General features: G+C 43.5%; 1 protein-coding gene and 1 long non-coding RNA gene across 3 annotated transcripts in view; both read right to left on the bottom strand.

Moving 5' to 3' along the window:
- Tubgcp5 (tubulin gamma complex component 5) overlaps positions 1–10,612 on the bottom strand; it is a 23,648-nt gene that overhangs the window by 5,388 nt on the left and 7,648 nt on the right. For both annotated transcript variants that reach the window (XM_050125764.1, XM_050125763.1), the window contains 5 exons: positions 8,031–8,115; positions 7,827–7,947; positions 6,542–6,720; positions 5,397–5,522; positions 4,848–4,936 (listed from right to left, as the gene is read on the bottom strand). In XM_050125764.1, the coding sequence (XP_049981721.1) occupies positions 4,848–4,936; positions 5,397–5,522; positions 6,542–6,720; positions 7,827–7,947; positions 8,031–8,115 (600 nt within the window). The remainder of the gene's footprint in view (positions 1–4,847; positions 4,937–5,396; positions 5,523–6,541; positions 6,721–7,826; positions 7,948–8,030; positions 8,116–10,612) is intronic.
- LOC126490677 (uncharacterized) lies at positions 8,705–10,606 on the bottom strand. The gene is made up of 2 exons (XR_007589220.1): positions 9,060–10,606; positions 8,705–8,971 (listed from the first exon to the last, which is right to left on the bottom strand). It is a non-coding gene; the product is annotated as an uncharacterized lncRNA (long non-coding RNA).

The following is a 10,612-nucleotide window of genomic DNA, read 5'->3' on the forward strand; positions in this document are numbered from 1 at the left end:
TGCTGTCCTCTCATTGCTTCTGGGCACCCATATGCACATGGTGCACATATGTATAAGCAGGCAAATACTTTTATATATAAAATAAAAGTAAAACAAATGAGAAGATAATCTACTTTTATATAATACCTAATAGTGCAATTAGATACAAAACCTTATATACATAATTCTACATACTTATAAACAATCTCTAGAGAAAATCCCTATAATTCATTTGTCTAGATAGGATAATAAATAAAAATAAAAAGATTTTTATTTCTCAGCTGCAAATGGTGAAAACTTAAAATCTTAATGCCTTAGCTCCCAGGCTTCTGGAACTCCATCCTGCCTTTCTTTAATATGAAAAGTCCTTAGGGGCTGTCACTTGCCTCATGTGTGATGCCCTGGGTGCTCTCCTGAGCCACATGAAACTGGGTGTGGTACGCTTTAGTCCCAAGCTCTCAAGAGGCAGAGGCAGGCTGGAGAGGGCTCAGCAGTTAAGAGCAGTAGTAGCTGCTCTTACAGAGGACCCAGGCTATTCTCAGCACCCACATGTAATTGCAGGACTCTCTTTTGCCCTCACAGGCACAGCATGGAGACAGTGCTCAGATGTGCATATAGGCCAGACTCCCAAATAAACCTTCCAAAGTTCAAGATCACCCTCAGTTACACAGCAAATCTGAAACTAGCCTTGGCTACATGAGACATTGCCTCAAAAAATAAGTCCCTAGGAAAGATTCAGTTAAGATATAAAATCAACCATTTTCTGGTTAGCACTTAATTCTGAAGCCTTGACTAGAGATATTCCCTTTTCCTTTATTTAGTTCTGAATATGTATTTTTACAAACAAATATTATTTATAAAGTAAAGCATACACTTACGATATAAAACTCTTAAAATGTGAAATAATTAAGAGACCTTTAGAAAATGGTGAAGTACGTAGCACATAAGATGCTCCATTTTAGCTATTTATTTTCAGTGTGAAACTCACAGGCAGTAATTATGCTTAGTGTTACACAACTATCATATTTCAGGAATGTTTTGTCTATGTGCTTGTATTTGCCTGTGTGGGTGAACATGGGCATAAGTGTTCACATGATGTGGGAGTCAAAGGTTAACCACTAGTGTTATTCCTCAGCACTGTCTGGTTTGGTTATTTTTGTTTTTCCCTCCAGGACAGAGTTCCATTGTATAGCCCTGGCCATCCTGGAACTGTCTCTGTAGACCAGGCTGGCTTCGAATTCGGAGATTTGCCTGCCTGTCTCTGCCTCCTGAGTGCTGGGATTAAGGAAATGAGACACCAACACCCAGTCTTATTTTTTAAAGAACTGTCTTGAGTATTTCCTACATGATATGTTTTGATTAGCCTCGCCTCCACCTCTGACCTCCAGCTTTCCCGTTCTCCCAGCCCTTTCCTTTCCTAACTTTATGTACTCATTTTTAAACCACTTTAGTGGTATGTACATGCCACCTTGATTTTTGAGATGAGGTCTATCCCTGAACTGACAGCCAGAATGCCCTAGGATCTGTCTCTACCCTTCCATCACTAAGATTACAAGTGCACACAAGCACATTCTCCCTTCTTATGGGAATTCTGGGGGCTAAACTCAGGTTCTTATACTTGCACACAGTATATATTCAATGAGTGAGCTTGCAGCCCTTCTTAGGAAACAGTTTCCAATACCCAGGGTCACATCAGACCACGTTCATGGAAATATGTTCCCCTGACAGGTTAGCTTTTACTTTCATGTCATCAGTAGATATGACTTTGTCTTTTTAAATAGGGAAATAAGCAATATAAACAGGAAAACACTTCATTAATAATATGCTCATATTGTACAGGGGATTCCTCTAAACTGACACATTTCCTGGAATCAGTACCCTCCCAAAGCAGAGGGGAGATGCTAGGAGACTCATAATAGGTCACGTGTCTGGCAGAGTGGAAACTAGGAAGCTTCCTGCTGTCCCCTTCCACGTTACATTAGGTTAATAACTGCTGGGGAAGGAGGCTGCCCAGAGGAGGTGAGCGGAGGTTCTGTCAAGCTGCCTGCAGACCATGCAGGAGCTCCAGGGAAGCTCTGATGAAGCATTACCCATGTCCTGGTGGGCTCTTCTAAGTAACCTTCATCCAGACCCCTGTTAATATCCCCAGTGTGTACTCACTGTTCACCAAGTTGGACTTGGGTGCATCCATTACTTTGGTCTGTCATGCATTCCCTTTCTGGGGTGAGCAGGTGTGTGTGTGTGTGTGGTGTGTGTGTGTGTGTCTCCCATACAACAACTCATCAACTATCTTTGTCAGTCACTTACCAAGAGCCAACAAGTTTTCCTCAGCCTTACCACAGTATTTACTTAGAAGCAAATTTGATACATTAAAAAAATATTTTTTTCAATATGCATTGGTGTTTTGTCTCCCTGTATATCAGTGTGAGGGTGTCAGGTGTCCTGGTACTAGGAATTGAACCTGAATCCTTTGGAAAAACAGTCAGTGACCCCCCAACTACTGAGCCATGTCTGCAGTCCCACACTGAAACATGCAAACATCTGTCAACACTGGTATGCAGAGTCTCTTTGTTACCCAGGCTAACCTTCACTCATTGGTGGGGGAGAATTATCTGTATTCTGTCAATCATGCTTTAAATAAATGCTGATTGGCCAAGCAGGAAATATAGGTAGAAAAACCAGACAGGAAGTAGAAATGATGTAATGAGAACAGGAGAATTCTGGGAAGGAGGAAGTTGATTCCTCTCACTCCTGCCCAGAACACCAAAGCAGAAGGATGTCATCTGCCCCACTACAAAAAGGTACTGAGCCACATGGCTAACATAGATCAGAAAAATGGGTTAATCAAGGTGTGAGAGTTAGCCAATGAGAGGCTAGAGCTAATGGGCCAATCAGCTTTATAACTTATAGAGACCTATATGTAATTTTCTTTGGGGCTAAACAGTTGTGGGGAACTGGGTGGGACAAAAACCCCAACAACAAGCAGGCCAGGCCCGTCCATGTTACAACTCATGATCTTTCAGCCTCCACTTTCCAAGTAGGCTAAGACTTATGTCCCCACACCAGCTCTGAGGTGCTGAAGTCCTCCCCACCGCTACTTTTGGCTGTCATTTGTTACAGAAATTTAGGAAGCATATGGAGTAGCCATTCTCTCACCTGCCTGAGTGTTACAGAGAAAAGGAATTTTGCATACTCTGAGAGGACAGCACCAAGCAAGAAAGGCTTCTGTTTTCTTTTGCATTGCCAAGAATGGCACTCAGGGCATGGGTCGCCCTGGACAAGTGCTTCACAAACAAGCTACATTCCCAGCCCCTGATTTTCTTGGGTGTACTACTACTGAACATGTCTGTGAGTAATGTGTGTGTGTGCCATCGCATGCATGATGATATCAGGACACAACTTTAGGCAACAAGCTTTGTCTCTCACTTTCTGTGGGCTTGAGGGTTGGATTCAGGCTGCCAGGCTTGTGTGGCAAATCCCTTACCTGCTGAGTCATCTCACCAGCTCACACTGACACTCTCACATATTTGTGTAAATATACTCCTCAGATAAGCCCAGGCACACAAACAAAACCTCCAGAACATCAGACATAAACTTTAATTTCAGCAAAGTAAAATACCATTGCATATAATCCAAAAATGAGACAGAGGCTAAGCACTGAAATTTATATTCAAATTAACATATTAAGATAGCCGGGCTAGTAGTAAAGCTCAGTGGTAAACCACTCACACAGCACACGAAGGTCCCAAGTTCAACTCCTAGCATAGAAACAGGACAAACTGGAGATGTTCCTGTGGTGTAGAAGGTCCTTTCTATCTATGTGTTGCTTTCATTGGTTAATTAATAAAGAAACTGTTTGGCCTGAAAGGGCTGAACATACGTAGGCATGGTAGACAGAACTGAATTCTGAGAGGAAGAAAGCAGGGTCAGAGATTGCTACCATGGAGCCAGTTGCCAGGTCAGACATGCTGAATCTTTCCCGGTAAGCCAAGACCTCATGGTGACATACAGATGATCAGAAATGGCTTAAATGAAGATGTGAGAGTTAGCCAATAAGAGGCTAGAGTTTATGGGCCAAGCAGTAATTTAATTAATACAATTTCTGTGTGGATATTTTGGGGGCTAACCTAGCCGGACGGTGGGACACAGCCCACTTCAGCCTAAAACATTCCTGCCAGAATGGAAGAAAGACTCCTGGCCTCTTCCTGTATACTGACTTTAAGCCATTTGCCTTTCTATATTACACAGGTGAAAACACTCTATTAACACATACTGCCTTTTAGAGCCTACAGACATGGAGGTCTGGACAGCACCCGGCGTGACACCCACAACTCACTTTAAAGTGTCTCAGCGAGTGTGAGGGGTTGGATCACGACCCAGAACTGGTCACCCTCAGAAACTACTGTGGTTAGTCACACAGACTTTACACTTCTCCATACATTTGGAGGTATCTATAATAAAATCAAGTCTTATACTCTGAGACTGTTTCCTCATTTTAATTAAAAGACGTCATTTTTTTAAAAAAAAAAACTGTTTTGCTTCTTATAAGAAAACTAACCTTATGCTATCTAGTTTAACTAAATAAATTCTATTATTGATTGCACATAGGATTCAATTTCAGGCCTTATGCATGGTAGGCAAGCCAATGAACTATACTTCCATTCTTCAAATTAAAAACTTGAATTCTTAGTTACAATAGTATGTGAACCGTTACCAGGACTGGGTGTGGACTCTTCAAACGAAGCCTGTCAGAAGGGTGCTGACATGATCACGATACAGGTCATTACACAGCACATACTTACTGCCAAGCTCCTAGGCCTGCCTGCTGAAATGGTCACAATATGGGTCGTCATATAGCACACACTTACCGCCAAGCTCCTAGGCCCGCTTGCCAGCCTTCTGCGAACATGAGCGCCAAGTTCAGCACTTTCATGATGGCTTCTTTCACGAAGCTGACCTGAAGATCAATGTTTGAGACACAATATGGGCTTGGTGACTACGTTTGAACAGTGACACCGATATTTTCTCCTAACTTACATCACAGAAAAGGCACATCACAATGACTGTCTTTTATGTACAGGAAGGTACATGGGATGTCAACCTGCATTCCAGGACGACACGTGAGCTTTCACTCCTGAAAGCCATTTATATTCATCAGAGGCCGTGAGACACAAGTCCCAGTGGTTGTAAAACTATCAGTTCTACATATTCATAATGCATTAGTGCACACCCACTGCCTAACTGCAGACTCAAGTTTTCAGTTCTGTACAGCTATGTTTTCTTTAATGTAACTGCTGGTAGTGGGCACACATCTGTAACCCTGTCCTTTCCTAAGAGATGACTGCACAGGACAGCAGTTTTAGAATTGAAAATCCCACAGCAGGAAGATATGGCCCTTTCGCCCCACTGGTACACACCTTTTCTCTCAGCAGACACCGATCATGGATGGTTGACAAATACCTGTAGTGAATTTTAATCAACTGATCTAAATCCTTGGCTTCCTCAACTTGATGCTGAAACTCCAGCCCTGTACTGTGGAGAATCTTGAAAGAGAAAGACAAGAACGTAATTAGCGCTTACCCATTTATCCATTTATCCTGACTGCATGGCTAGCAAGTCCCAGGATTCTCTTGTCTCTGCCTCCTTCCTTAGGTATGTGTAACCACACCTGGAAGTTTTTTTTTTTTTTTTGCTTTTTTGAGACAGGGTTTCTCTGTATAGTCCTGGTACTCACTCTGTAGACCAGGCTGGCCTGAAACACAGAGATCTGCTTGCCTCTGCATCCCAAGTGGTGGGGTTAAAGGTGTGCGCCATCTCTGCCAAGCCACAGCATTTTTTATGTAGGTACTGGGGGTTCAAGATCAATCATCAATGCTTTCTTAGCAAGTACTCTACCAACTGAGCTACCTGCCCTTCCTGTCAGCCTCTTCTCTCTCAGTGCAGGAGGAAATGAGGAGACAGTTAAAAGCCAGGTGATGAGGGAGGGCAGAGCAAACAGAGTCTGGCAGACAGGATAGGACTGCTGACTGCAGGAGCTCGCGGCAGCTGTGAGGCTGACAGACGATCAAGCATTCTAGCAGAGTGGGAAGGGAGTCATGAGTTCCCATATCTGAGCGGCTGTGCACAGCTCATGGCTTTTGGGGGAGGGAGAGTCAAACTTTTTAGGAATTTGGCTTGTAATAGGCCAAGCATGCTGTCCATGGATGGTGCCGCCAACCAGGAATGCATGGACAGCACCAAGTGGAGTTCATGTGTTAAGTAAAACTAAACAGGACACAAAGCTGTGGGTGAGGAAGTAGATCTGGGAGTAGTTCAAGGGAGGAACTGAGATACATATGACCAAATACATTGTATGAAATTCTCAAACAACAAAAATATTTATTGAAAAATATATTACCATCCACTGCCATGCTATTTTATGATGAAATTACATCTAGCTTTCATTTTTTTCAATCTCTAAGTGTTCTATGGCTCTTCTGTAGTTATAAAGACATGATCAGTGTTTTCTTTGAACTACTGCCTACATGGGACAAAAGAACCGAGGAGACGGACAGACACCAACCCTGGTCATGATGTAGTTGTGCAGGCTATTCACAAAGTGCATGAGCTTCACGCGTAAAAGAAACATGCGATGGATCTGCTGCCTCAGTGACTCTTTCGGTGCTCCAAACTGGGAGAGTATATCTTGTTCACGTGGAGAGCCTTCTTTTGCTTGAGATCTTTCAGCAGTATTTGCCAGTTCTACAAAATGTTGAAAGGAGAAAATAGGCAGAAACAGAATTAAGGGAAAGCCGCCATACCAACCCTTACATGAAGAGATGAGCAATGCAGTATCAGCAGGGCAGGAACCTAAAGGGCACATTTGTGCCTTGAGAAGATAAAATACCAAATTTCAAGATGCTGCAGCTGTGGCTTGGTTGGTCGAGTGCTTGCCTAGCATGCTGAGGCTCTGGGTTCACTTCCCAGCACCGAATAAACCAGCTATGATGGCACACATCCGCTAATCCAAGCATTGAGTAGACAAAGGGAGGGCAGATAAATGATAATTAAATCCTTGCTATCACTGTTGAGATGCAAATTCCCTGTCAGACCCTTACTCAACTTTTTGGATGTCAATTCCTAATAAGTTATTACATTTAAGATAAATCCTATGAGTTCCTGACACCTTATTACTTTTTGTGTATGCAGGAGCGGATATTGTATGAATGAATTGGTATAGGAGGTCCTTCAGCATTTGTTGCTTTCACTGGTTAACCAATAAAGAACTGCTTGGCCTGATAGGGCAGAACTTAGATAGGCGGAGAAGAAAGTACTGTATTCAGGGAGGAAGAAAGCAGCAGATTGAGCCAAGCCACCATGAAGCTGCCAGGTCAGACATGCTGAATCTTTCCCGGTAAGCCATGACCTCATGGTGACATACAGATCATCAGAAATGGGTTGAATCAAGATGTGAGAGTTAGCCAATAAGAGGCTGGAGCTTAAGGGCCAAGCAGTAATTTAATTAATACAATTTCTGTGTGATTATTTTGGATGTAAGTTAGCCAGGCTGGATGGATCAAAGGGGCCCTACGCTCTTCACAGCAGTGAATAAATGCTCTATGTGTATGCACTGGTGTCGGAAGTAGCTGCAGGCTGTCTGAGACAAGTCCTCTGGAAGAGCAGCAAGCACTCCACTGGTGAGCTCCCCTCCATCCCCACACTTCATACCTGTAGTAGGCTTGGTAAACCTGTTGCCATACTCCTGTGCCAGGCTGGGATTTGTTCACATATAGAAAAGATGAAAACCTATACAAAATTTTCCAGGACCAAAATCAAATTAGAGTTAGTTTATTGAAATCAAATCTTACCACCAAACAGTAGAACATCCAGGCTGTATTTTGCCCATTTTATTTGCAATAGGAGAAGGAAGACCTGATTATAAATTTTTTGACATTCCACACTTATAACAATGTCCACAGGCCATGGGACCTACAAAAACAAAAATAAAATTTTACATGCACAACTTAGTCTCAATAAAAACCCAATTTTTATAAAAAATAATTAGCGCTTACCTTGTAGCTCAGGGTAAGACCATCTAAGATATGAACGGGTAGTTTCTTCTTAGCTGTATCAACATTTTCAAACGATATAGATAAACTAAATGAAGAAGTTTCAGATTTAGTTTGTGATAATAAAATTCATGTAAAGTTCATATAAGATGTTCTAACACTTTTCGTGGATTCATGGGCAGGGAGCATCCCTCAGGGGTACAACACATGGGTACTGTGACTGAGGTCCTGACAATAATAGTTCCACACAATAACCAATCCCCCTAGAACTTCCATTCAATATAAATATGCAGACAAACTTACATTTTCCAGCACCTCAGAACTAGTGTTTGGTTTTAGAAATGAATGACAGTTGTTTTTGGTCCCCCTTATCTCTGCGCCCACTTCTTGAGACAGTGTCTCCTTGTAAAGCTCAAGTTTGCCTCAAGTATATGGCCATCCTCCTGCCTCAGCCTCCGGAACATTAGAATTACAAATATGAGCTTCTTCACCCAGCAATTTTGTTTTCGGAGACAAGGTCCTGGTATGTATCCAACCTGGAATGCAAAGACCTCCCTGCCTCAGCCTCCCAAATGTTTGTGCTATCCTGTCTCGTTTCCAAGACAGTCTCTGACTGAATTGTAGGCTGTCTTGAGATCCCCATGACTCCCAACCTTTGTCATGCAAGATTATAGGTATGTGTGCACCAACATCCAATTAGTTTTAAAATAATGGGTTTTGTTATATAAAAAATACTTGACAATGTTAGCCACTTAATTAGAATTAAAAACAGCTTGGGGATAGACTGGGAGCTTAATTCTCATCAAAGTCAGACTAAAAAGACTGAGCCTTAAGTTCAGGTGCTGGCAGAAGGGCTAGAACACTGGCTCCTTGGTAAGTCTCCATGAGTCATGCACCATGGGGTCTGCATTTGCTCAGGTACTAGCACTGCTCTACCTGTGCACCTGGACGGGCGTGAACACTGCTGTGCACTGCTCTACCTGTGCACCTGGACGGGTGTGAACACTGCCGTATACTGCTCTACCTGCGCACCTGGATGGGTGTGAACACTGCTGTGCACTGCTCTACCTGTGCACCTGGATGGGTGTGAACACTGCTGAGCACTGCTCTACCTGTGCACCTGGACGGGTGTGAACACTGCTGAGCACTGCTCTATCTGTGCACCTGGATGGGTTTGAACACTGCTTTCCCAAGAGAGAAAGCAGCACAGAACAGAAATATCCACAAGCCAGTCAAGAAGGTGTTCTTTCCTCATGTGATTTCCAGGTCCTGTAGCGATCAATCTCGCTACTGTTACTGAGATACTAGCAGATGATAACCCTGATGCAGGTCATGGATGATTTAAAATAGGAAAGCCAGGGAAGAGGCAAAGGCAGTGTGTGAATGACAGCAATGTATTCCACAGCACAGGAACTTGAGGAAACTACTGTAGTTTTCAGCGGTTTGCTCCATCGACATTCACTTAAGTGCTTACTATGCAGATGATGTAATCTGAAGTCAGCAGAGCTACTTGCATGGCACAGAAAACACAAAAGTTCGCTAGAAAACACAAAAGTTCGCTAGTGAGTAAACAGACTGACTGCTAGGCCATGAGAGGGAGCGCACACCACGAAAGAAGGCCTAGGAGTGAGGAATAGCAGCACACATTTGCACACCCCTGCAGTGTGAGATGCAGTATAAGGCTGAACATGGTTTAAGCGTGTAAGACAGGAGGCTGTGAAGGTGAAGTCAGACAGTGCAAAGCTTTCTCCATCTGCTGTGAGGCCTCTGTGAGTAATGGCTACCATTGAGGGTCAAGTCCCTTGTGGTGGAGGCCTGCCAGAGAGGCTATGGATGTCTTCAAGGAGGGAGGGTTGGTGAAGGCTGGCAATAGGAAAGTAGAGGCCACCATCCCCAACAAGTCAGCAGGAAGCTCTCCACCCACTCACCCTCTCACTGAGCAGTCCATATCAGCTGCCATTTTTTAAAAGATTTATTTATTTATTAAGTATACAGTGTTCTGCCTGCATATGTCCCTGCAGAGGGCACCAGATCTCATTACAGATGGTTGAGACGGTTGTGAGTCACCATGTGGTTGCCGGGAATTGAACTCAGGAATTTATAAGTGCAGCCAGTGTCCTTAACCTCTGAGCGATCTTTCTAGCCCCCTCAGCTGCCAATTTAACTCACCCTTCTTCCATTTTTGGGAAGTGAGAGGGGCATATATGTACCATGTGTGCAATGTGTCTGTGTATTTGTGTGTGTCTATGTATATACGTCAGAGGCTAATCACTTTTTACTTCAGTGAGGCAAGGCTCTCACTGACCCTGACCTTGACAGCCAGCTTGCCTTAAAGATTTTCTCCCCACCATCTGACACCTCCGAAGCGCTGGGATTACAGCTGGAACATCATGCCCATATGGCTATTTTATGTGGGTGCTCCTCAGGCTTCTGCAGCAAGTCCTTTACCCACTGAACCACCCCCTTAGCCTCTTCTCTGTTTTGTTTGGAGATAAAGGCTGGCCTCAGATTCCCAGGCTCAAATGATCTCGTCTCAGACCTCAAGAACCTGGTACCACAGGAATTCCCAGCTTTGATTTTTTTTT

Source organism: Alexandromys fortis, unplaced genomic scaffold, assembly GCF_014885135.2.
Source record: "Alexandromys fortis isolate MF-2015 unplaced genomic scaffold, M_Fortis_MF-2015_v1.1 scaffold_184, whole genome shotgun sequence".
NCBI lineage: Eukaryota > Metazoa > Chordata > Mammalia > Rodentia > Cricetidae > Alexandromys > Alexandromys fortis.